Source organism: Eubalaena glacialis, chromosome 13 (genome assembly GCF_028564815.1).
Source record: "Eubalaena glacialis isolate mEubGla1 chromosome 13, mEubGla1.1.hap2.+ XY, whole genome shotgun sequence".
In the NCBI taxonomy this organism is placed as follows: Eukaryota; Metazoa; Chordata; class Mammalia; order Artiodactyla; family Balaenidae; genus Eubalaena; species Eubalaena glacialis.
In genome coordinates, this window is record NC_083728.1 from 558,499 (window position 1) to 584,706 (window position 26,208).

The 26,208-nt window shown below is 60.0% G+C and overlaps 1 protein-coding gene across 1 annotated transcript in view; it reads right to left on the reverse strand.

The window, feature by feature from the left end:
• Positions 1-4,006: 4,006 nt before the first annotated feature.
• The window catches only part of MYT1 (myelin transcription factor 1), a 42,732-nt gene continuing 20,530 nt past the window's right edge, over positions 4,007-26,208 (reverse strand). The window contains exons 10-22 of the mRNA XM_061207921.1: positions 23,171-23,385; positions 21,608-21,732; positions 20,820-21,080; positions 17,940-18,094; positions 16,889-16,951; positions 16,708-16,776; positions 12,303-12,365; positions 11,890-11,973; positions 8,093-8,314; positions 7,408-7,499; positions 6,740-6,843; positions 4,483-4,626; positions 4,007-4,147 (exon numbers count right to left, since the gene is read on the reverse strand). Of these exons, the coding sequence (XP_061063904.1) occupies positions 4,007-4,147; positions 4,483-4,626; positions 6,740-6,843; positions 7,408-7,499; positions 8,093-8,314; positions 11,890-11,973; positions 12,303-12,365; positions 16,708-16,776; positions 16,889-16,951; positions 17,940-18,094; positions 20,820-21,080; positions 21,608-21,732; positions 23,171-23,385 (1,738 nt within the window). The remainder of the gene's footprint in view (positions 4,148-4,482; positions 4,627-6,739; positions 6,844-7,407; positions 7,500-8,092; positions 8,315-11,889; positions 11,974-12,302; positions 12,366-16,707; positions 16,777-16,888; positions 16,952-17,939; positions 18,095-20,819; positions 21,081-21,607; positions 21,733-23,170; positions 23,386-26,208) is intronic.

The following is a 26,208-nucleotide window of genomic DNA, read 5'->3' on the forward strand; positions in this document are numbered from 1 at the left end:
AACAAAGATGGCTGGTGGCAAGTGTCTCTGAGAGCTGGGGAACGCTCCCCTCCCTGGGGATAAAGCCTTGAGTTTTATTCTCTGCAGGGTGTAAAAGAAGGGTCTGCAGGCTGGGAGAGGAGGCGTGGCTGTGGATGAGGTCCCCACACCAAAAATAAATCCTAAGAGAGCATATGCCAATGACACCGAGACCCTCCCCCAACCCTGGACCCCAGGAGGCTGGTGGCTGGGGCAGACCCTCCAAGCAGGAGGTGAGAGCGGCTTTTTGGGGGGTGAACAGCTAATGTCATCATCAGACTGTGGGACCATACAACCTTCTAGCATCACAGTGATGCTGCATCTGCTTGAAGCCAGAGGGGCTGCCGTGGTCCCTCTGCCCACAGCATCACACACAGACACCAGCAGGTAAATGCAGAGCCCCATTCAAGTCCAGGTCTGCTGACCCCACAGTGGACAAAGCCTCAGAAGCCCAGGATATCATCGTGGATGGAAGCCGAGAGATACTGAGGACCCAGAACCCCGAGGCCAGGCTGCCTAGTACCTCCCAGAATCCTGGAGCCGGAGAACAGTTTGGAAAACCTACAGGTCTTATAGGAGCAAAGCAGCCACCTCAGTGCTGTGGTTCTTCAATGTCAGGGTCCTACACGCCAGCATCCATGCCCACGGTGCTCCCTCTCCAGGAAGCCCCCTCTCCTCCAATCCACCTGCCACATCCCGCACACGGCCTCTCTGAGAGGTCTTCCGAGATCCCACACTCCAGGGGCACGCCCTTGGCCCACCCGGCCAGCCATGGGCCTGAGCAGCCCTGAGGGCAAGGCTGAGTCCATCTTTGCTGGAGCCCAGGGCCAGTCCAGGGCTGGTTTGGAACTGACCTCTCCCCAGGCTCTCCTTTCACTATGGCCCACCTGTCCCCCAACTATGCACAGAGGACTTCACTGAGATGCGGCTCGTGGAGGAGGCCTTTGGCCCGCCCCTGTCCCCACCCTCCACAGGCCCTCTGTCCCCCCACATCTGCACACTCACCTGCTCTTGAGGCTGACCTCTGGGGCCCTCTTCCCAGCCGTGTTGTCTTTGTGGTTCTTTGGACAAACCAGGTTCTGCAGGGCCCACAGGCAGAGCTTACCGCGACGAAGCCAGCTAGAGACCAGCGTGGCAAGTGCGCCGGCACCCAACCGTCACCTCCACGGGCACCAGTTCTTCTCACGTTGCTGGAGCCCTTGGAAATCTGTGCTGAGGCCGTGCCGCGTGGCGCTGGGGAGAGGTTCTGGCTGAACTGGTGCCAGGTGGGGGGGCGGTAAGCTGGGTCCCCCGAAGCGCAATGTTTCAGAGTCAGGAGGCTAAGAGGCCCGCTAAACTCTCGGCAGGGAGCGGGCGAAGCCCTGGGAGAGGGTGGGAGCAGGATGTCACACGTGGGACGGACGTGGCCCTTCGCCCGTTCTTCCACAGTCCTGGCCTCTGCTCGTCTCCTGCCAACCCTCATGCCTCCAGAATGCTGTCACCCCAGCATCTGCGTGCTGACACAGATGAGTACCAACCCGGACCACTGGTCCCCTGTGCCCCCCGGGGAGCCCCTCCTCAAGGCTGCACAGGTTCCATGCACTGCCACATGTTCTGGTCCCCACAGCCAGCAGCTGGAGCCCTCCAGACCCTCAACTGTCCAGCTGGGACAGGTCTTGGAAGTGAGGCCCAGAATTCCTAAGAATCTCCCTTCGTTCTCAATTCGGGTGGGAGCTCCAGTTTGCCCTCAAGGGCCAGATTCCCAGTGAGGTCAAAGTGTGTTGACAGTTTGGGTTGAATGTGACCAGAAGCCCCAAACCTAAGTCTTACCTGGGAGAGCCCCACCTGACACAAAAGGGTAAAACAGTGAGGAGCCACTACAGCCATCGCCACCTTCAGGTATGGCTGAATCCAGGAGCTCTGTCTGCCTCCCCCTCCCACCTCCACCTTTCTCTCTCTCCCTCCCAGCTCTTCCTCCTTCCCAAATGTCCAAACTCCCTCCTCTGCAGAGATGGCTCCCTCCTGCAGCCAGGAGAGGTGGCCTGGGGCAGCCCCCATTTCACACCCCAAGTCTAGCAACCCCAGCAGGAAGACTTCTTCTGACCCTAAGAGAAAACTCTGATTTACACACGCAGGTCTGTGACTCAAACCTTGGCGGGGAGGGCAGTTCCACAAAGGAGATGTGGGTTCCATGTGTAGCATCAAGGAGAGGCCTGAGATGGGAGAGCCCACCCACCACCCACTCCCCAGGAAGGTGACCCCCAGAGCTCTGGGGACAGAGACGGCACCCTCACCAGACACAGCTCCCACTCACAGTCAGAGTGGACTTTTATTAGGAAATCACCCTGCAGACACACTGAGAAGTGCTGTGCTGTGGGTTCAACGTTTCCTGAGGAAGGAGAATCACAGTATCAGAGCTGTCAGAGGGACGGGAGCCTAGAGCGGGCAGCTGCTCAGGGCGGCCTGCGGCCAGCACCCCTCGCAGCGACAGGACTCAGCCATCAAGAACCGGCACACAGACGCGACACAAGAAACACGCCAGAGCACACACATCTGCACTACGCTTAAATAAACAATAAATACAGAATTCCATTTGCTGTCGTCCGCGCCTGAAACAAAAGGAGCCAAAAGGGATGAAGAAAACCAAAAAGTCGTTCTTTCCATTGGACCGAGGGGGAAATATCCCCAAATTATCAAAATGCCTGTTACAAAATACTTTTTTAAAATTCCATTATTAAAAGAATAAATAACAAAATATATAAAAAATAACTCAGTTGCATTAAAATCATAACTAGAAGTTATAGCAAGATTTTTTGTGTGTGGCCTATCTCATAGTGAAATCATTAATTTTGCTTTGATTTCATTTATTTCCCTCTCGTGTGTCCTGGTGTGGGGTCTAGGTAAAATAGTATAAAATTAATAAATAAAAATGTTAAATAAATAGCAAACGTTAACATAAGAGGTTGTGAATATAAATACTTACATTTTGACAAAATTAAATAATTTACAGAATAATTAAACTAACTACTTTCTTATTTCTTCCAGGAAGTGCAATTTCTCTACTTTTAAATACTAACTTGGAATCGCAGTCACACTTGATTTGGACTCTATTTACATGTTAGGAACATTGTGTTTTTAACACATTAAATCAAAATTTACCTTCTTTCGAATCTCGAATGGATCTAAAAAGAAGTGACACCTTGGTGGTCTCTACTGAGGAATTTACCCCCTGACCTCGCTGACACTGTCCCCACCTCGGTAAAGCTCAGCCATGACCCGGGTGATGGGCAGGTCACGGGCCATGTGGGCACACAGAGAGCCAGAGGCCCCGGCCTTGACCGCAACGTGGGTCTAAAGGCCACAGCCTCGAGGGAGCCAAACCCTGAGCGCAGGGTCTGCAGGCTCGGCCGGGGGTGCTTCCACGTGGAGCTGGCGCTGTCTTTCAGGGGGTCCCGGGCCAGCTTCCTCGAGGCCTACTCCTAACCTACCCTCTGGAACGCTGCTCTCTTCCACCCTTAACATACAAACTGAATTAAAGGACAACAGGAAACACACTCGCCACGCGGCCTCACCGCGCAGGCGCACTGGCCGCTCCAGGCTGACTCGTCACACGCACCACCGCCCGGCCGGGCTGCCCTCGCGACCTTGACAGACAAAGGAGTACTGAGGTTGCAGCTCCAAAACTTCCCTGAGAACCTTGTCCTTGAGTTTCCCCTGGAGACGTCGAGCTTTCAGAAGCAAAAATAAATCACTTTGTAACACTTCACGCCCCGCACTCGTGTGGAGAGGTCAAGGCCTCCGGCCCGGCGAGCGCATCGCATCGAGGGAGACGGATTTCCAGGCACCCCTCTGGGTAAACCCCCCGAGGCCGCCCTGGGCTGCCAACTAGAAGTCACTGTGAGTTGGGAATCTCCACTGGGAGGGCAGGGCAAGGGAGGTAAAAGATGGAGGCAAGTCGGGGTACCCCAGGTGCCCCGGCTCAGCACGATGGCCCCTCGGATGAGGAGGACTAGACCTGGATGCCCCTCACGGCCTGCTTGATGCTCTCGAGTAGGTCCTTTTTCTCGGGGTCCTGGTAGCACTCCTGGTTGGAGTACATGTCGGTGAGGGTGCTTACATAGGCATCAAAATTCTGTTCGCATATTGGCTCCTAGAGAACAGAACCAGTTTAGCGAGGCCCATCCGTGCAGGGGGCCCCAGGGTTTCCAGAAGCCAGGGAAATTGATGGGGGACGTCTCGGACCCACATGCGCACGCCCCCAGAGACAAGCCCACGGACCCGCCACGGGCAGCACTCGGGCTGAGACAACCACGGCACAGGCTGCTCAGGATGCTACAGCCACCGTGGCCAGCTGTCTGCCCAGGCAGAATCCCCAGGGCGGGGCCCTTCCAGCAAGACCCCAGAGGCAGAGGGGTGCCCGCCCTCCCAAGAGCCCCGGGACGTGGCTGCCAGCTCAGCTGTGGCGGCCGCAGGGCCGCTCCTTACCATGTGCGGAAGGCGGATGTTGGCGAGACTTTGGATGAGGGCCTGGCTCAGGCCGGACAGCTCCAGAAACAGGGCTTCGTTCTGCTCCTCTATGAGCTTGTTCTCCTGCTCGATGTCCTTCAGGCTCTTCTCCATGGACGAGATCTGCGCCAGACAGAGACGGGGGCTGCCTTCTGACGCATCCCCCGGGGAGCACGCGGGGCAGGCCCGCCGGGCCACGCCTCACGTCCCTCTGCGAGAGGGCGAAGAGGCAGGGGCCCTGCCACAAGTGAGGGCTGGCAGCACCCCGGCCCCTGGGCGGAGGAGGGGATGCAGTGACTGAGCCAGGGCGGGGGTGCCACGGCTTTATGTGCCCCATCTGTCCTACGGGGTGGAGAGGAGCACAGACTGAGGCACCTGGGCTCAAGTCCCAGCCTGCTACTAGCTTCCTGTTCTTCCTCTCTGGTAGGGACACTGTACACACCTTGTGGGAGGTCCGCCTGCCTTTGGGTTTCCCCCACCAGAAAGACCAACCAAGTGCCTTATTAAAGCTGTGAAGGCAAGCAAAGCAGGCCGCTGCAGCTCTCTGCAACTCACGGCTGAGTGGAACCAGCCGATGATCCCTCCAGCACACCAGAGAGCATCCTGGGATTTCTGGTATGAACACTTCTCCTTCTCTGGACCCAGCAGGGCACCAGGAGGGAGGCTGGAAGTTCTCCTGGGGGCTCTAAGGGTTCCACATGGAACAGCAGAGGACGGTGATGACAGGGCTGATGGCCACGGGCAGTCTCGCCTGCTCTAGGTGCCACAGGCACCACGTGAGCCTCAGGGTGAGCAGAGCCCTGTGCAGAGGGTCACCACCCTGTGGGGAAGGGGGGCGAGAAGCCCACCCCGGGGCCAGGCCCAGAGGAGACACGCTTGGGAGGGCAGCCCCCGGCCTCACTGCATCTCCAAGGCGCCTCAGGGCAGAGGCAAGCTCACGCAGTGTGTATGACACACCGAGCCATCGCTCAGGTGCAGGACGGTGAGCCGCCTCTTCGGAGGCTTTGGTTCTGTGACCTGCGGCTGAAGAGCGTCAGTCTCTCACCACCTAGTGGCAAGCCTTTGGCTTTAAAAGTTTTGAGTAGAGCTCTGGAGCCTGCCTCCTCTGCCTGAGCCCTCCTGCAGAGCACACAACTCAAAACTCCCTGGATGGGAAAGGGGACTCCAAGTCCTTCCAAAAGGACGATAGTGAATAATCTGTCTATAAATAGGTGGGCATTGGCAAATAAAGAGAAATCAGAGGTGCTTCCCAAGGGTGTTGACACTGGGCGACCCCTTGGACTTTGAGAAGGAAAGGAGCAGGGAGGTATGGGGGGACAGCCACCCAGTGGGGTGTCTCGGTCCCCAGAGACAGCCCCTGCACCCCTTCTCTGCTTCCACTGCCTGTGAACGTGGAGAAGATGCTGCACAGCAGGACAAAAATCCCTCCTGATCCTCGTGGGCTGATGCTATTTTTACACCAGCTTCTGGGTAACAGGAGGTCAGCGTAAAAGCCCGTCTGCCAGGGGAAGGAGGGGCGGCACAGGTCACGTGGACTCCAACATCTCACACTGCCCACCCATCCCCTCTGCCCTCCAATTCCGCAGGGCCAGGTCACCTCCTCATCCTTGGGGACATGGCTGTGTGCGGCCTCCCCTTCTGTGCCCCTAGCTCTGCTCCGGCCCCCACTCAGCAGCCAAGGGAAGGGCATGGTCTTCTTTTCCAAATAGACCATCACCGTTCTTTGTGGGTTTTTGTTCTTTTTTTGCTGGTTGCAAATGTTCGTTTTGGGGAAATCAGAGAGAGAGAGGGTGCAGACACCTAAAGTGAGGTGTAGCCCTGCCCCTCAGCACAGCAGTTCTTTCTGGGTCAGACACTGTACTAATCGCTTTCCTCGTAGAAGTGCATTCACCTCACAACAAATGAATGCAGTAGATTCTCTTATTATCTCCACTCTACCTGGGAGGACATCAGGGTACGGATCAGACAAGAGGTTCACAAGGTCACTGAGCCGGGCTGTGGCAGTGCTGGGCTGGAACCCAGCTCCAGACGGGCTCTGAGGACCCACACTGCGGCTCTGCTCCTACGAACCGACGGGACCGACAGCCGCCGGCACCTCAGGACTCCTGACGCTGCTGAGCAGAACCGTGACGAGGGGCTGGGCTCCCCTCACACTGCCCAGAAGAGGAGGCCGAGGATGGGACGGACATCCTCGGGTTGGGAGGGCGGGGCGGGGCAGGTAGGCAGCACCACCCACCTGGGACTGCAGCTGCACCATGGCGGCCTCCATCTCGGAGTTGGACTCGTTCAGGTCGCGGATCTCCTGGTTCAGCTGCTTGATCTCCTCGTCGTTGTCCAGCACTGCCCCGGAGAGAAACCTCAGTCGCGGCTCTCGCAAGTGGGGGTCAGCCGAGGCCTGATTTCTAGATGGACCCAGGGACCCCCTTCCCGAGCAGAAGCCCTGGCTCGTGGCCCACATCTCAGGCTGGGAAAGGTGGCCTTCAGGACGAGTAGACGTGTGTCAGCTGTTTGCCTCCTGGCCCTGGGTCTTGGTGGGGAAATAGACGCCTCTTGGGCAAGTGTTAATTGCTGAGATAAAAATGGAAGTTTTTCCAGATGGTGCTGATTTCCTCAGCTTCCCTTTTCATTGAGCCTGAGTGAGTTCACAGGTCCACACTATGGCTTCCAGCGCTGCCAGCAGGGCTCACCAACCTCCAGGTTAGAGCCGTAATGGCCACGCGAGGGCACAGGGCAGCCAGAGGCTCTGAGCCGAGGTCAGGAGGACCAGCGGCTCAGCTCAAGAGCTCGGTCCCCACCGCGACTCTCTCCAGGGCAGCTTTGCTTCCCGACCCACTTCTTGCCAGTGCCACCCGCCCACTCTAGCTGCAAAGGCCACGTGCAGGGGTTGCAGGAGGGCAGCCTTACCATCACTCGTCTTGAATTTCGTGCCGAGAAGCTCATCCCCTGAGACTTTTCCCTTCTTTCCAGCAAAGGTCGCTCTGGGACAGCCAGACAAGCTGGAAGCAAAGGTCACACATGAAAAGCCAGTCCAAGCTCACACACCATGGGCCAGTCTGAGGTCACATGTCACAGTGAGAGCTGGCGGCCTGGTGGGATCCTGTTTGGAATGTCGTCGCTCATCCCCGGTGCCCCTCGCTCCCGACTCCAGCCCCCAGGCTCCCTCAATCCTCAGCAGCCCAGGCCATTCCCAGCTCAAGCCACTGCCCTGAAGTCTTGTCCCTCGGACGGCTCGGGGCAAGCGCCACACCATCTTTTCAGAAAGGACTTCCTACCCCCTCCCTGCTGCTATCTCCCCCCAGTGTGTACCATCCTCCACCAAACTAGGTATTTAACTTATGTGCTGGTTTGCAGGGAGGGCTGGTTGTCCTCTCGTTCTCCAGAGACCATCTGTCTCCAGAGACTGATATTTGATGGACTTTCAGTAATGGCTTGTGGAATGAATGGGCTACCAGTTTGGGTCTGTCTTTTTCCTCGAGAAACTACCATGTACACCTGAGCCCTGGTCTTGCCCTCCCCGGGAGCCTCGCCCACAGCCCCGCAGCTGGGGCCCTCCTGGGTGACGGAGGGGCAGGGAGGCTGGGACAGTCACCTCCTGTGGGTGAGGAAGCTCCCGTTGGCATGGCCGGAGCCGTCGCAGCCTGGGGTGGGGCAGGTGGGCCCCTCGTTCTTCAGGGGCTTCCAGGAGGAGGATGAGCCATTGAGGGAGCCCTCTTTCTGCCTTCGGGCGGCCAGAGGGCAGCCCGACGCACTTCTGTGAGAGGCGTATTTGCCGCTGATGTGACCAAGCCCCACGCAGCCTGGAACTGGGCACCTGGGCACAAAGAGGTCAGAGGTGAGCCCCAGGCGCCAGAGCCCAGAGACCCCCCAGGCCAGACCCTAAGACACGCCGGGGTCTCCTGGATGGACTCCAGGCCTTGGAGCAAGAGAAGCACAGAAAGCACAGAAGGACCTGGGCCTCCCCAGCATAGGGCTCGTGCTCCCTCGCCAGCCTTGGCCTCACATCCCCTGCACAGCGGGGGGGTCAGCAGCCACCTTCTCGCCCCGTCCCTCAGCAGCAGTGACCCCTGGGGCCTGGGGCTGGCTCTTGGTGGCCTCCGGGTCCACAGCTGGACCTTGTGGCCAGCATCATTTCTGTATCACCCCAGAGGCCACTTGCTGGGAGCCTGCCCTGAGCACTAGCCGTTTGTCACCGCTTTCTACATGCCACAGACCCAGCAAGCACAGAGGACCCAGTTCACAGAGAGCTCGCTGGGGTGCAGACACGTCAGAGGCAGGAAGCCCCTGGGAGGTGGCAGGGCTGGGGGACAGCGTGCTGCCTCGTGGCCCGCACACTCGGACTCATCTCACAGGCGGCCTCCTCAGCCGGGCCCATCCTCACACATCCCCTGTCTCGGCTCTCACTCCTTTCTTACTCATCCCAGCCACGTGGGCCCTAATGTGGGCTGTCCACCGAGCCGGCCCAAGGTCACCTCTGCCGCCGATCCAGAGCGGAGTCACTGCCAGGGGCCCCTGCAGGGGACTTGGGGAGGTTCCCTTCTATGTCCACTCCCAACTGTGGGGTCCCAGGGGGACCACTGGGCCCAGCCCTCTGAGGTACCTGTGAGGTACCTGACGTTACAAGATCAAAAGGCCAAGTGAGAGGCAGCTCTTCACCACACACAGTTGAATCTAAGCGCTTTTTCCCCCCTCTCTTTGCAAAACCCTTGCCTTCTCCTCAGGAGGGACTGCTGGCGTTTCCTGGAATTGCCTTCATGGTGAGCGTTTCAGATATGTCAACAATAACACTGCTGGTCTTTCCCTCCACACCCCAGGCCCAAATCTTCAGAGCTGTCAGGTGACCTCACGTTAAGACGTGTGGCACACCCAGGGGCCCCCCGGTCAGAGGCACATCTCTTTGGTCAGGTGCCAGGGCGGCCGGGGGCAGCCGAGGCCTCTCCACGGGCAATGGATATGCAGCTCCCGATCCGCCACGCTGGAACCTCCACAGACTTTCCTTCTTTTTTTTTTTTATTGGGGTACAGCTGTTTTACAATGTTGTGTTAGTTTCTACCGTACAGCGAGCGAAGTGGAGTTCCCTGTGCTATAGAGCAGGTTCTCGTTAGTTATCAATTTTACACGTATTAGCGCGTATGTGTCAATCCCAGTCTCCCAAGACATCCCACCCGCCACCTCCACAGACTGTCTAGGTCAGTCATTCAGTCGTGGCCAAAGGGATTTACTGCAACGTGCTGACCGACTCAAACGCTGCAGACGTGAGACGCCTAAGAGGAAGCTCTTCCTCTGTGGGTCCCTCTGCAGCCGCGCCAGTGCCTGCCGACCAAGTCACGCCACGCAGCAGGGCCTGGCGCACCGATGGAGGTTTCTGCGGCCACCTGCCCTTGTCTAAGATGCTCGTCAGTTATAAATACAGTTAGTCTATGGCTAGGGAGGAGATCCTATAAAACAGAGGTGCTAAGTGGGCGGCCCCCTCTCCTTGCCATGGAGCCATTAGAAACTTCATCCATCCTGTAAATGCTGAACTGTTTCTACAAGTCACATTCTCCACTTGGCTGCAAAATCTTGTTGTTTGTTTTTAAAGCAAAGTTGACAGCACATCAGGAAGAGGAAAACCATTTCTCCCCGTTAACTTGAAAAACGCTGATCTTGACTTTAATCATTTGCAAAGGCAGCACAATTCATTTATCATCCCTACCAGCAGGATCCTTGCTAAACCCATAACAGCAATGCCTTTGTATGATCACAGGCAAATTCCTAGGTTCTCAGAAGAAAAAATATTCTTTATCCACCCTCTCATTTAGTAGGCAGCATTCACAATACCAACAACCATGTATTTTGCATTTTTGATTTAGCATTCATTACAGTTTTACTGTATAAATTAAATAAACAAGTCACTGCCTTATTACAGCAAACAGCCGGTGGGGCTGTCCCCTTTGAAGGGCATAATGCTGGTCAATTAGGCCCCTCCTCTGTGGCCAAGCAGATGTTTGGGCGCAGCGGGGGTGAGCTCCCAGGAGGAGCAACGGAACCTCGGGCCAGCTTGATCCCCTCTACAGAGGTGAGTGTCCAGCTGTTCCCGGTCCACGGGGAACACAGTCAGGGCAGACCTGCTTCCCGTGGAACTGCGTGCCCTGCCCCAGCCGAGCCCCCCGAGTTCCTGGGCCCAGGGCAGACCTGCTTCCCGTGGAACTGCGTGCCCTGCCCCAGCCGAGCCACCCGAGTTCCTGGGCCCAGGGCAGACCTGCTTCCCGTGGAACTGCGTGCCCTGCCCCAGCCGAGCCCCCCGAGTTCCTGGGCCACCAGGGCAGACCTGCTTCCCGTGGAACTGCGTGCCCTGCCCCAGCCGAGCCCCCCGAGTTCCTGGGCCCAGGGCAGACCTGCTTCCCGTGGAACTGCGTGCCCTGCCCCAGCCGAGCCCCCCGAGTTCCTGGGCCACCAGGACAGACCTGCTTCCCGTGGAACTGCGTGCCCTGCCCCAGCCGAGCCCCCCGAGTTCCTGGGCCCAGGGCAGACCTGCTTCCCGTGGTCCCATGCTTCCCACCAGGCAGCCAGCCATTCTCTTCCAGTCCTCACCCGCCTGGGGGGACCCACTGCCTGCTGTACCTGGTGTCAGCTCTGAAAGTCCTGGGCAAATTGGGTGGTGGGTCACCCTGTTTGCACCTGTGGCACAGCCCTGCCCCCACCTGCAAGTGGGGAGCTCGGGGGGTCCCTCCTGGAAGGATCAGTTTTCAGCGATACCAGCCCCCACCAGGCGAGTCGGGGTCTGGGTCAGGGTTCATGACATGTCAGGCACCCCCAGTGAGAAGGTCAGTAGAGGGTTTCAGGCACTCCGATCACGTAAGGCCCAGGATGTCCTCTCTCCTCCCCACAGGACTGTTGAGGTCCCAGTTCAAGGTGACCCTCCCAGGCTCCCTCACTGCACGTCAGCTCCCTTCAGAGGTGTGGGAGCACGCACACGTGATTCAAAGCCTTGCTGTCTTTCTAGCCACCCTCTCCTCCTTGACTCTTGCAGCTGACCTTTCCCACCAGGCCAGGAGCCGTGCAGACCGCAATGCCCGTGAGTGCCTGGGGTTGCCAGGCCCTGAGGTCCATGCCCAGGTGCCCAGGTGCACGGGCAGCAGGGCACTCTGCCTCTCCCGGCCCGTCAAACACCGCAAACCTGAGAGGCCCAGACAGGAGCCAGCGCACGCATGTGCCCTCCACACAATGCACACGGCTCCCGCCTGCAAGGGCGTCCCCGTGCACGGTATGAGCACGTCTGTAAAAATGGGCATTGTTAATGGGCTATGTTAATGCAAACAGAATCTAGAAGGAGCTTTTAAAATTATAAAATACAGGGAAACCCCAAGTCTGCACAGCAGCCAAGAGGCCAGCAGGGCCTAGACTCACTTCATCAGCTCAGGGTCTTCCTTGTCATCCTTCGCGGGTGTAGCCTTGGCTCCACTTTTCTTGGCACGAGGGCAGCCGGACAAGCTGGTTTTGAAAGAGGAAACAATGCCACCGTGGTCCAAGGACAGCAAAATCTCACACCCCCCGCCTCACCCCTCCCCTTAAGCTCTGTGACAGCAGCCCCGGCGGGTCCCGGCAGCAGGGCCACACGCAGGAAGCGGCACCGTGAGCCCCCAGCTCTGGTCAGAGGGCGCCCTGATCGGGCTCTGGGAACACTGGCAGTTCCGATGAAAGGGACGAAACCGTCTCTGGACGCAGCAACGTTAATGTCTTACTCAGAGCCTGGAACTTCGTCTGAGGAGGAAACCGCCCCCACCCGCTCCGGCCTGGCACCCAGGGCACGGCAGGCTCACCTCCGGTGCGATGCGTAGTTCCCCGTTATGTGGCCGGAGCCGTCGCAGCCGGGCGTGGGGCACCTGCGGAGGAGAGCGGAGCTGGGACCAGAGCCGCGGAAGTCACTTGGCCACAGAAGATGCCTTTGTACTCAGCCCCCTACAAGTCCACCCACTAAGGTCTCACACACGGCCACGTGTGTCCCGGCCGGCCTGCTGCCACGACCTCCGGGCCTCAGAGCTTGGCCACCCACTCTCCCCAAGGGGGCCCAGGAGGGCGGAGAGGAGAGCACGTTTCCACTGCGGGATGATGGGCTCCTGACTCAGCCTCCTGCAGAGGACGAGGCTGGACTAGAAGGTTCCAGAACACATGTGGGCCTTTAAACAAGCGCTCAGGATGCAAACCTCACATCTAGGACCGGTTCCTCCTCCTTGAGCTTGCTGGAGGAAGACGGCCTATTCTCACCGAGGGCCGCCACCGTCGTGAGCACAGACAGCACTGAGCACCTGCGACGCGCCACCCGCAGCAGTGGCGACGTCGGGGCGTGAGTCCTACGGGGTGAGCACCGAGTCCACACGGACGCAGGCTTTCGAGGGATGGCTGGCACCAGCCGAGGGGAGGGAGGGGAGGAACAAAACACAAAAGCCCAACTGTATACACCCAAAAGGTTTGATGACTGTATCACGTAGAAGGTAAAAATTCCCCTCTGATACACCAGCTTTGGGTTTTCTTATTTTTTCCCTGAATGTCCACTGGAGAAAAATGAATCTGTTCCTGCTGGCGTCAGTGGGGAGAGCACCCGATCCTGCAGGTGGGTCCTCAGGAGGCCTCCTCCGGGGTGGATCTGCCGCCTGCACCGTGCCCCTCGTGAGGGCGTGGTTTCATCCTGTGGGCCCCGGCAGGACCTTGGTGCTTGCATCTGGAGAGCCTGGCACTCACTGGGTGCTTATCTGCCATTCCTGGCTTCATCCTCACACGGAGAGAGAACTGTGGAGCCAAGGCCATTCTTCAGCACAAATGTGGACCCAGAAGGACACAGGGCTGAGCACCAGCCGGGCAGGACACGGGTGGCCCGTCAATCAACAGAGGGGTCCCTTGTGCCCAGGCTCCGGCAGCATCCAAGGCCCTTCCTTTGCATCCTCCTCCCAGACGTCAGCGGGCGACACTGCCCGTCCATCTCAGGCTGGCGTGGCGACACGAGGGGCGAGATGCCCAGGAGCCTCCTTCCTGGCCCCTCGGACTTTCTTGGGGCCCTCTCTTCACCCCTGCCCCAAGTGCCACACATCAGCGCCTCCCTGGCCTGGCAGCGGCCAACGGGTCAATCTCCCTCCTGTCGGGCTTTGGGGTAACTCAGACCCCACTGAGGTTGGGACGGGACGCCTCCCGCCCGTCACGTGTGGTCACATTCCAACCCCCACATCTGGGGCAAAGAGGCTTTTGTGTTTTAAGGGAAACCACCCACCACCTCTGTCCAGGTAAGCATCACCCTTTCAAATGAGCCCCAGCTGCTGGGACCTCCTGCTCTGACACTCTGAGTCTCTGCGTGGCCCGCGGTCCCAGGGCGCCAGCTGCTCAGAAAGGCCCTCTGGGCCGCACTGAGGGTACCAGGGTGTCCCTCACATGGCTCTCTGCGCTGAGGCCCAGGCCTTGTGACACCCTCTGGAAGGACAGAGCTTCTCCTTCCTGCTCCTTTGCAGCTTCGGAACACACAAGCTCAGCGCTGCAGGCAGTGGCCAGGACGGCGGGTCCACAGCAGTCCCAGGCCTCTGTGGCCATAAGCACAGCTCTGGTCTGTGGGTGACACCCCTGCGAGTTGCAGCCTCTGGCGGTGCCTGTGAGTGGGTCTCAGGTCTGGGGGAGGCGACTCGGCGAGAACACGCACGTTGGGGCACTCCTGCTCCAGGAAGGCGGGGCAGCCCCGCCCTCCTTGCTGGCCTGATGTAATGGCTTTTCCCCAAGAGTCACGTCCAAGAGAGGATGACGTCACATGGCTGGAGAAGCAGGTGTCTGCACTGGGCGCCAGTAGCATCGGCTACTCTTATGGCCCTGGGTAACCCCAGGGCCGGCTTCAGGAACCCTCCCCCCTTCTGTTCCGAGTGCTCTGTCTGGGCAGGACGAAGGATCCATGCAGCTTGGCGCACACCAGACGTCACCCCACCCCCATCCCTGTCCCGTGGCCGGGGCGGCGTGGCGGGGGGCTGTCCCCCGACCTGTGCCTAGCTCCCCCATCACGCCCTTGCAGGCTGCGTGGCTGCACTCTGAACGCCCACACGTGGAGTGGGCTGCGCAGCCCAAGGCAGCCGAGCCCCCAGCTCCTGACCACGCTGGGCACGTGGATGGGAAGAACAGATGCCCTTGGGATCTGATTAAACACAGAAAACACATCACCTGCAACTGTCACTGCAAACCAGGTGTTGATGGGGGGCCACCAAAAAAGACTCACTTGCAAGGCATGGCACAGGTGCCTTTGCCCCCCATGGACAGGTCACCTTCAGCTGACACTGCCACGAGGCTGATCAGGGTGCCAAACCCCCACCGAGCGGGGGAAGGAGAGAGGCGCATGGGGGAGCCAGGCCACATCCACCCTGTGGCCTGAGAGAAGCAAGGAGTGGGCTCCACGGAAGGACCCCTGGGGGAGAGAAGCACGTCGGAGGGAGTTAGGGAGTGATTTGTCTTCACACAAGGGGAGCTCTCCATTGCTAACTTCCAGACGAGTTTGGGTTGCGCTTCCTCACAGGCTCTCAGTCTTAGAAGGGTGCTGACCTCCCTGTCAGCCACATCTCTGGACCCAGACCAAGTCTGCGCGTTCCTTCCAGGAGCCCTGACTAACCGCTCTGCAGGAAAAGGGCTACTGAGGGTATGTAGTCACTTCTAGAATTCCACCACCACTCAGGCAGGCCTTCAAACTGGAAAACCATGAAAACTGATCAGTTAGAAAAGCAAGTCGAATTGGAAAAGATAATAGGAGAAAGGATCGTGAGAAAGATGGTAAAAGAAGAGAGGAAGGAAAGCGGGAAGAGGAGGATGGGGAAGAGTGTTTCGAACCTACAGGACTGAGGGTCTCACTGCGTTTCTGGAGCCGGACGCGGGGTGAGTGAGCACATGTGTGAATCTGCCATGATGGGCTGAGCCTCAGAACACGCAGGTGTCAAAGCCAATAGTTCCCAGAAAGACGCTTCTGGTCATGAACCCTGCCCAGCCTTGCCTGCGGGAACGGAAGGCCCCACTGGTAAAAGAGGCAACGACACGCCTCTCCTGACTGCTAGGACCAGACAGCTCCCCAGAGCCACAGAAATGAGGCCGGCAGGGCCGGACACTCTGAGAGACCTGGAGCTTCCTGCCCCGTTTCTGAGTCAGCTCAGGTCGCTGGAAGCCTTCGGCAGCCATGGCTCCTCACCTTAGAGGCACCAGAGCCCCAGTTCCTCTCTGGCCCCAGATCGGGATGAGCCGGGGAAACCCGGCCTGGATTCAGGCCCCCCAGCACAGAGGCCCAGGGCGGGAGGAACCCCCTGAAGAGGGGGCGACCTGAGGGGCCAAGAGGGGGCCCTCCTTCCGCAGCCTCGGTTCAGCCTGGAAACCCAGAGCCAGCGCCGTGGGGCTTAGGGCTCAGCTCAGCTGAAGGCATAAAACCAAAGGCCATCACACTCCCCAGGTCCAGCCCCAAGAGGACGCTGAGAGCCGGGAAACCTCTGGGCGCTCGCTCCTCGCTTGAGCAGGGCTACCAAGCAGCGTGGCTGGTGCCACAGGGCGGCCCTGCCCAGATGTCAGGGGCAGGAGGAGCAGAGGCGGAGAGAGGGCGCAGCAGAAAGAAGGGGTGAGCGTGGGGGAGAGGCGTGGGGGGAGGGCACGAGGCGCCAAGGCGGAAGCAGCTGGAAGGGGTTGCATGAGGAGGGAGGAGCACAGAGTTTTCTCTGCCATCACCAGCCTCCAGCTCGCTTAGCAAGAGCTGCACAGCCTGTAGCCCTCTGAGCCACGGGGAGACGTACAAGCCAAGGCCAATTCGGGACCTCTCCCGAATCTCCACGGCAGGAGGAAAGCAGGCCCAGACAGCCCGTCAGGGGTCCTCAGGAGAGGAGAGAACGGGCCGGGCCACCACGAGCCAGAGGCAAGCCCTACCCCTGCTTGGCCCTCCGGCCCTCGGCCCTCAGAGGGGAGCACGGGAGCCTGTAGCGGCCCTGGGCCCAAGGGGGCGGGCAGACAGCAGCGCTCAGAGCAGGGAGATGCAGGCAGCAGTGGCGACAGCCCCGCCAAGCAGCATCAGCCCCTCCGTGGCCCTGCCTCTCGGCCCCATGGCCCCGTGCCTCTGGCTGGGGCCGGCCTGTGCCAGAGCCCTGGAGAAGGCTGCTTTCGGCCGGAGCCTCATGGAAGGAGCGAGCAGAGCAGGGCAGCCACCCGAGAGACGGGAGGCCAGGAGGGCAGACGTACTTGAGGTCAGCAGAGTGGGCGGCCATGAGGTTTCTGAGGCTCTTGTCAGCAAGAGGGCAACCAGAGAGGCTGAAAGAGAAGAGACGGGACAGCGGGGTGAGCCAAGAGGGGAGCAGCGGAGCAGAGGAGGGAGACCCACCACGCGGCACCCAGGCCGGGCCGGACCCGAGTGCGGACGAACCTGCGGTGGGAAGCATAGTTCCCAGTGATGTGGCCACTGCCGTCACAGCCGGGGGTGGGGCAGCTGGACAAAGGAAACAGAGCGTCAGAACAGAGAGCGGCACCCCGCCAGGCCCGCCCCCCCGGCTGGCCCCTGCCTCCGGCTCGCCCGAGAGCCGAGGAGCGACTCCTCCCCACCAGCCCTCAGAGCCGGGCCCTCGCCTCTCCGACTATAGGTTTCTCCCACACAGCTTAACTCGAGAAGCAAAGGGAGCCCACGTGAAGCTCGGCTTAAGGTTGGGGTGCCTCCGAAGCAAGCGTGCTGTGCATGCACACGTGTGCGTGCTCGGGGATGGGTGTGCAGGGAGCCCCTTCCTGACGTGGCAGGGCCTTCCCCGAGGACAGGGCCCCAGACCAGAGCCATCCTGGGGCGAGCCAGCTGCAGGGCAGGAGGAAGCTGGCAGCTGGCGGGGCTCGGGGCAGGAAGAGGAACCCCAGGAACAAGCTCTAAGCGTCGGTGGGGGCTGGATCACCTGAGGGGCAGGGGCCAGGCCTCTCAAAGTCCCCTAGGGGAGGTGGCTCTCAGCGGGGGCTGGCCAGAAGGCTGTGGGGTGGCTCACGTCTACCAGTAGCTGCCCCCTCCCCGGTGGCATCTGGGTGAACTGACTCGGCTGCCAGAGCTGAGGACACGGACCCCAAGGCAGGGCGCACCTCAGGCCTGGGGGCCGAGGGCCAGGAGCGCAGCGGGCGCTCAGGAGAGGTCCACTCCCCTCAGCCCTGTCTGCTCTGTGGGCCAGACGGGGGCTTGCCTTCACTCTTTATCAGCCTGAAGGAGTGGGTTAGCGGCCAGCGTGGTGCAGGGCCAAGAGGACACCTTCCCCCGCTGCCCGGCCCAGGAGGGTCCTAGCAGCAGAGGCCCAGCCTCTGCCCACCAAGGCAGCCAGGCCAGGAGGACGGTCAGCACGGGGCTGCACAGGGGCCAGCCCGATCGTCACGGGCTCCCACCAAGGCGTGCTCCTTTCCAGACCGTGGCGGTCCCCTGAGGGGTCCTGCCGTCCAAGGTGGGGACTTACGTGAGCAGCTCCTTCTTTATGTCCTTGGAGAGAAACTTCAGCTTAAAGTTGGCCAGGGTGACCTCCCCGGGGTACTTCCGCTCCTCAAAATTCTCCTCCGACACTTCCTGGTCATCTGCTTCAGAAGAAGCAAAAGAATGGGCTGCTGGCTCTGACTGCAAAAAACCAGCAGGGAGAGGTTTTAACCAGCTGGCGGGGGGCCGGGCGCCCGACCCGGGGGCTGAGGGAGAGGGGCCTTTCAGAGCTACGTCCACAGGGGCGTTTTCCGGAGTCTCCTGTCTTCTGGAAGCAGGAGGAAGACACGGGAAACAGCACCCCGAGGGGCTGGGGTGCTCCCTCACCTCGGCCACTGCTCCTGAGCTGCCCAGCAACGAGGAGACCCGGGCGCTGCCCAGCACCGCCGCTTCTGGCGCCCTCCGCGGCCTCAGGCAGGCGTGTCACCTCCAACTACCCGCCCTGGGCTGCAATCTACACACCAGAGTGAACACCGAGTGCGGCTCCTTTGGGGCTCGGCATGCACTCCGTAGACAGTGGCACTAAGGAAGTGTTTGTTGAAACGCTATGATGATGAGATGGCACAATGTACAAAGTATAATAAAAAATAATCACAGCGACCTTGGGACCATCTGGCCCTACCGCCCCCAGCCAGCACGATGACCTGACCGCAGCAGGCACTTAATAAGCACTTTGACTTCAAATGCGGGGCCTGGAAGTGTTCAATCGCCACCCAAGGGCCGGGTGCTGTGGATGCAGGGGTGAACAAGGACAGTCCCTCCGTCCAGGCGCAGGGAAGGAGTCCACGAGAGTCAGGAAGGTCAGTGCCCTACAGGTCGGTCTGTAGCAGACCATTAGCCCCCGTGGTGGATCACAATTCAGATCTCAGGACTGGTACGTGCTGTGTGTCCCAGGCACGCTGTCCAACCTCCTGGGCACCACACTTTTAAACTGGAAAAAATAGCAGCCCGTCCCAGGACGTCTGGGGAGGGGAGGAGGAAAGGCCCATGGCACCATGTGCTGTTGTCACTGTCGCCACTCTTACTATTACTGAATAAGGCACAGCTGGGTGGACGAAGTCCCTCAACTTAAGCCCAGTCTTCAGGAGAAACAGGGGCCTCCCAGAAGCATAGGGGTAGAGGCTGCTCCAGAGCAGGGAGCACGTCCCAGAGGCCCCTAGACACGGGGGCCAGGGGTGTTGGGGTGTTAGGGGGACCTGAGGGGGGGCTGCTGCCAGAGTTGGGTGAGGTAAGGCTAAAGAGTGCGGCAGTAGCCCTACCCAGGATGGTCAAGGAGCCTTGGACAGAGCTAGAAGGAGAGGCTGAGCAGGGAATCCAGGGCCATGGTAGAGGGACTGGGAAGGCCGGATTCAGGAGGTGTTTCTGGGGGTCACCCAATAGGACGTGGGCACCTGTGCCCAGGGCACAGGGGAGGAGAGGAAGGGCCTGGGGGTCAGCTGAGGCTTCCTGCTGGACAGTGGACTGTCAACCATGGGGCATAGCGGCAGGCTTCTGTGGGCAGGGACCACAGGACCTCTGAGACCAGGGTCATCCGCAGAGGACATGACAGTCCTGGGAGGGGACGAGGAAGAGGGCATGTGAAGGGGGCGGGGGGCAACGTGGCTGGAGAGACCAGCCTGAGCTGGGGGTCAAAGAAAGGGGCAGGGAAAGGGAAGGAGCCAAAGCAGGGGCTGGGGGGGCGGAACTGAATAAGAGTGACAGCAGACGTGGGGACGCTACACTGGTGGCCCAGAACAGGAACAGGAGGGCCTCACCAGGCTCAGACTGGGGCCCCACCGGCCAGGGAGAAACCCTCCTGCCAGCCCCAGGTGAGCACCCTCAGCCAGCCTCCCTCCCCTGGGGGCTCCCTCTGAGAGAGGTGTCCCTCTTCTGAGGCCAGACATTGAGTTGCAGCCATGTGACTGAGCCAGAAGACCTAGGCCTGGGGCTCAGTCGGCTCCTCTGTAAAGTGGGGCTGCATGCGAAGCCTGTAGAGAGAGGGACCCTAGCTGGCCCTGAGGGTGGGACTGCGGAGGGGCTGGGCTCTCAGAGAGGGACCCTCACCACCCCCTCCTCCTCCTCCACAGGCACCTGCCCCCCTTGCCCTCCTGGGAGTGGGGGCTGGCAAGGAGGGGAGGGCTGGGAGGGCACCCACAGGCCTGTCCACGCCGTGCAGAGGCCACCTGGTCTGAGCCCTCAGAGCAGGGCTTTGCTGTTCGGGAGGCCCTTCTCCGTGGGGAAAAGCCCTCCAGCGGCCCCCATCCCAGGTGGGTGGAGTAACTGGGAGGGAACGTTCCACGGCCCCCGGACTACAGCTCCTACACAGCGGCCTGGTTTGCTGCTCCTTACCAGGCACTGCTGTCCTGGGACTCTGGCCACTGGCCACCAAAGGGGCTCCTGAGTCCAGGAGTTTTCTCCTGCCCCCGTCCAGGGAGCCAGGCGCCTGAAGTGTCCTGGGGACAGTGAGAAGAGGCCGCTGCCAGAGTTCAGGGTGTCCCTAATCTGGGACACCAGCAGGTTGGTGGGAGGCCCACAAAAACGAGGCATTCGGAGCCACTCCCAAGTCATCCCCCGTGGGATCTGAATCAAAGCCCTTCTCCTCCCCGTGCTCTCGGAGAACCGCACTGGTGCTGACCACCGATCCGGCCGAGGGGAGAAGGCCACCTCTCTCTCGGAGGGGACAAGGCCACAGACTGGCCCCACGGTGAAAATCCCTCCAAGAAGGTGGGCTTAGCTGCCCGAAGGGTGCAGGACCCTGTGTGGAAAGGGGCAGGACGCACGGAGGCTCTGCCTGGAGCGAAGGTGCGTTCACAGCCGCCCTCGGGTAAGGCACACAGGCCACCAGCACCTGCTCGGCCAGCTGCCAGCTCAGGACCCCGGGACCCACCTCCTCAGGTTCCTCCTCTCGCTGGCGGCTGGGCTTGGTGTAGTCCAGGGGCCGGTCCCACTCGTCCTGGCGGGAGGCATGGCTGGACGGGGGCGAGGTCACGGAGCTGCTGGGGGCGCCAGGGACGCCCTGGCCCTGGGAGGCATCAGGTGAGGTCAGGCCGGGGCCGCCGCCGCCGCCGGGGAAAGCGCTCTCCCGCCTGCGGTGTCTGCGCATGCTCAAGTCCAGGGTTCCGTTCTCATCCACCTCGATGTCCGTGGCCTGCATGGCCGAGGCAACGTGTGTGTTAGACACCACCCCCTTCCCACGCCTGCCTTCTGGTCCATTACTCAGCTCACCGGAAGCCCAGACAGTGTCTCCCCCCAAAGGAAGCAGAGCCAAACAAGAAGAGAAAAGCCTGTGAGAAGAAAGCGTCCTGAAGCTGATGTGGCCTACACTCTGCCCACTCCCTTGAGGCCTCCAGCGCCATAACACCAGACCCTCGACACGGCAGCTCGTGTGGGCCCCAGAACACGTGCAGGGCCCTCAGACTCGGCGAGACAAGGGAGCACACGTGTGCACAGCCACTGGGGCCCCCTTAGGCACGGTGCACGGAGTTCGGAGGGGACCCATCCAATGTCTCTGCCCAGCAGGGTCAGCGGTCAGGAGGGAGAAGAGGAAAGAGTGGTAATCACCTAGCAGACCCTGGGTTTGCTGAGCCCCCTTCGTGCAGGCGGCACGTGCTCCTGACTGCAAATCCCAACCCCCTGCTCTGCCTCAGAAGGGCTCCTGGCGGGGGACACACCAACCTTGCTGGGCAGGTCCTGCGGCTTCGTGCTGAGGTTCTCGGGCATCTCCCAGCAGCGCGTGGAGAGGTTCAGGATGGCCGTGGCGGCCATGTGTGCAGCCTCCGCGTCATGGGCGTAGTCGAAGCCTGTAGAAGAGGACGAAGTGCAGGGGCTGGGCCTGGGGGGAGAGGCCTTTGGGAAAGGTTTGGCTGCAAAAAGGGAACAACAGCAGGCTGATATACAACCTGAACGGGAGGCGGCCACGCAGACACAGGGTCGGGGGTACTTTGGGGTGGCTGGGGGCAAGCACACAGGGCGCAGCGAAGTGAAGGTGGGCCCAGGGCTGGGCCATCCACCCACTGCCTGCACACCCACCCCAGCCCCACCCTTGTCGGGTATTGAGAAGGCCATTTCCATCTTGACCGTAAGATGGGCAGAAAGGGCAAAGCCTCCAAAGACGTTCTAGCGTCCCTGATATTTCAGACAAAACAAGCTGTCTATCGGTGAATGCTTACTGAGAGACTAAAGTCTGCAAATAGGAGGAGTGTCTGGAATATCATTCAAGGAGGAAAATTTTATCACAACATCTCAAAAGGCTGATTTCGGTGTCGACCCCCACCCCCCTCCGCCAATAGCCACAGCTTTGGTGAATAACATTATTGTTCAAATAAACATGACACATGAAGGCATAAAATGTTATCTTTTCTAGTAACTGTGCTATAACCATAAGATCACTCTCAGGTATGATTTCTGAGTAGTCAGGGTATCGCCGGCAAATTTCCAGCGCCCCAGCGTCAGTGGGCACCTCGCGGGAAGGCATGAAGCCCCCAGTCGCAACAAGTGGGAGAGACGCACGCACTGCAGGTGGCCATTGGACTGATCAGCGTTTCTATTATTAACCTGTAGGAAACTCATCACTGCCAGTTTTGGGGGGGCTGACAGCAACCACCAGGGGCTGCCAGGTCCAATCTCATGTACGCTGGGGTGCTTTTCCATTTTATTTGTATTTCCAGGGCTAATAGGCTTGCAACTCACAAATTAGTGCAATAAGTGACCCCTCCCCCCCAAAAAAAAGACAGGAAGGCTTGTTCTGGAAGGTTTGGCGGAATGAATTTTGTTAGTGCGAGCACCCAGAAAGTTTGTTGCCAATATCACAAATGGCACGTTGTATCCAGCAAGATGGTCCCCGCGCAGGAAGCATCTGTCGGGTACCCAGGCTCGGCACAGCGGTTGTCTGACCCTCCCAGACCCCCACCCCTCGAGCTAGAATAAACTGGCTGGGAACGGACAGCCAGGGGAGGGCACGCTCGTAGCGTGAACCATGTCAGCGACATTGTTAAGTCTGAGGACACGCACGGCATAATGGACTTGGGCTCGTTTCACGTGAAGTGAGGAGACACATCCAGTTCGATGGTGAGTGTGTGGGCAGCAACGTGGGTGAGACACGGACTCTGAGAAAGCCGCCGCGGGGGATTGGGACGGTTTGGGCCGCAGGGTGGAGAGGACCGACACGCTGCTGCTGAGGGTTCCTCCTCCACTGCCCCTCAGACGCTACACCTCCGGGAGCAGCTTTCCCCAACTTACATTTAAAGGCTTTCGGTGAGGTTTCGCTGGTCTGAATCTTTGGGGCAAGCACGCGCCTGCCAAAAACCTGAGCGTCAAAACTTGCGTAGTCGAAGGTGACCTTGGAGAACTTCTCCAGCTCCTTGGCCAGGTTGGCCCTGGGTGTGGTGGAGGCCACGCTGGGCCGGTAGCTTCCGTACGGAGGGACCTCAAGCTGCTTCACGAAGCACATGGGCCTGGGGTGTGAGACGGAGATGAGAATCACGAAGACAGGACGCAAGGACTCTGTGCCACTCATCCCAGTGCCCCGTGCCACGGCCTGGCCCAGCCATCCCTCAGACCCCGGCGCGGACAGAGACCCAGGCAGGCCCTCCCGCACGTCCACCACTGCAGGGTGCCTAGGGGCTGATGTGCAGGAAGAATTGCCACAGGGAAGAAGCGCTAGGAGCCTTGAAGAAACAGTGCGTGTCCCCTTGCAGACCGCGTCAACAGAGGAGGGAATGAGGAGAGCAGGTTTCTGAGCCCTTTGCAGGGAGCCCTAGAGGAGCATCCTTAGGGCGGCAGGCAGCCAAGGCAGAATTCTGGTGGTGGAATAACTTACAGTTCCCCAGAGGGGAGGGAGCTGGGGTGCCTGGAGGGGACATGGAGGCGTTTCTGAGAATCAGCCTCAGGGCGGGCCGACCCAGCCCTTCGCAGCGAGGGGCCTAGCCCTCCACTGTCTTCTGCTGAAAGTCACTTGAGATGCCCCTGGAGGGGCTGCTGCACAGGTTAAAGACAGGCACGAAAGGACGCTGCAAGCATTCAGTCACTGTTACTGAAGCTCTGGAAGAGCTCAGATTTTTAAGTGCACAAGAGATGGTGCGAAGACACCAGCCCTGACAGCACTGCAGCCATGGCAGGAGGAGACCAGCCTGGCAGAGAAAGGCTGCAGGGTCTGTACCGTTCTGTGGAGCGGCTTGTGTACCAGTCAGCTCAGAGAGAAAAAGAGCGGAGGAGGCCTGGGAGGGCCAAGCAGTGACTTCAGTCTGGAACAGGTGGGTGGGCGGAATTAAGAAGGAGCCAGTGGTGAGGCCCCCAAGGTGCCAGGCACTATAAGAACTTGAGTGTGACCCGAAAATAGGAGCCTGGTGCCAGGAGGGCCCTGCAACCACGATAAGGCCGGCTCCGAAGGGCCTTGGGAAACCGATGCCACCAGAGCGCGGGCAGGCTCTCCTTCCCCAGGAGGGGCAGGGGGCCCCTCTGGACCAGCCAGTGGCATCTGAGAAGTTGCTGGTGAGTGCTCAGGCACCCCTGTGGGGAGACGAGTCCTAAACTTAATGTCTGTGCCACGTTTTGGTGGCTTCCTCAGCCAGGGCTTCCGCCAGCAGCAGACTCAGTGTCCGTGATGCCCACAGAGCTTTGCAAAGATTCTCCCCACACCCTGGGGTACGACATCCAGAAGCGTGGCCCCAAGGACCACATGGAGCCTGGATGGAAAGCTCTGCATCCCGGCCACAACTGCTACCATTCTGGGCTCCTCGCCGAGGGCCCGGGGAACAAAATGTCACTGCCTCGTTCAAGCCTCATGAGAAACTTCTGAAGTCGATAACGCTGTTGTCCCACTTTTACAGGCAAACAAACTGAGTCACATTCCTGGGGCACAACCTCCACATTTGGCACCTGTTTGGCCCCCACCCTGGCCTCACCAAGCCTTACCTGCCTGGTAGTTTGACGTTTTGTCAGTGACCTGGATCAAGGCAAGAAAACCGACAAGAAGCCGGAAGGAACAGAATAAGATGGAGGAAAGAAGCAGTTTCCACCGTCATGAGCGCCGCCTGGATGAACGAAGCCAGCTGGAGTGCAGGGCGCCCCAAGAACAGGGCTGCAAGGGCTCCCCAGTGCGGGAGGGCGAGGCCCAGCCCGGAGACCGCTTGCACGTGACCCTCTGAGGCCAAGGTGGGAGGCCACGCTCCTCAGGCAGAGGCTCTGCCAGGCACGTGCCAGGGAAGGGACAGGTGGGTGACAGAGGTGGCCTGCCCACCTCCAGACCGTGGTCTGTGCCGTCGCCCATGCTCGTGGCTGCCGGGCGCCGGGCCTGTGCAGGGTACAGTGGCCCTGGTCTCCCACACTCTCCTTTGGGAGACAGACGTGGCACAGCAATCTAGACGGGACGCCCTGTCAGTTCTGGCTCCTCGGAGACGAGGGAGCAGGGAGTCCACTGAGCAAGGACACGGCGGTGAGGGAGGGTCCCCCAGCATGGTGGGCGCCAGAGAACTGGTCCCACTGGGAGGAGATTCTGAAGGCAGGCTGCCGGGGGAGTGAGTGGCCTTGGGAAAGCTCCTCAGCCTCTGGCCTTGTTCGTGGCACCTACAGGGCCTTGCGGGTTAGGTCACACTAAGCAGACTCGTCCTGAATGGTCTTCCAGAAGCCCCCTCACTGATGAGCCACGTCTACACGCACACACGGGTGCACACACACTCACACGTGTGCATATGCTCCTAAACACACAGCACCTCAAGGGTCACAGGGAGCGGCACTGAGGAGGGTGCCGCGGGCACCCACTCCTCTCCCCGGTTCAGGGTCCGTCCTGGGGTGAGCAGCTCCCAGGGCTCCCTAGACAGCAGGGGTCCTTGGCTGATGCAGCCCACTCTCTCCAAACAGGACCAGTGACTCCACAAACAAATCCCTGAACAATCCCAAGCGGTGACATCAGACACCCTTGGGGAGAGCAAGGCAGGGGCAGCCGTGCGGGTGTCGGTGCCCACGAAACCACCCTCCAAGTCCACCCTGGGAGACACCAGCACATACGTGCACATACACACGAGCGTGGACACACACACACAGCGGCAGAGAGGCGAGAAGCCCCCTCGGCACTTGGGGAGGCAGCTCGTGAAGCCAAGCAGAACCCTGCAGGGCCTTCCCGGGTAAAAAAGCCCCTGCGTGTCCCTGATTCTTGTTTGTAGGGGGGAAAAAAAGTCTTTAAGCCCCCTAGGCCTTCCCACCCAGTTCCAAAGAGCAGGTTCAATCAGTTAACAGGACAACAGAGTCACAGGGCTCCTAGTTCCTCCTGAAGAGACAGA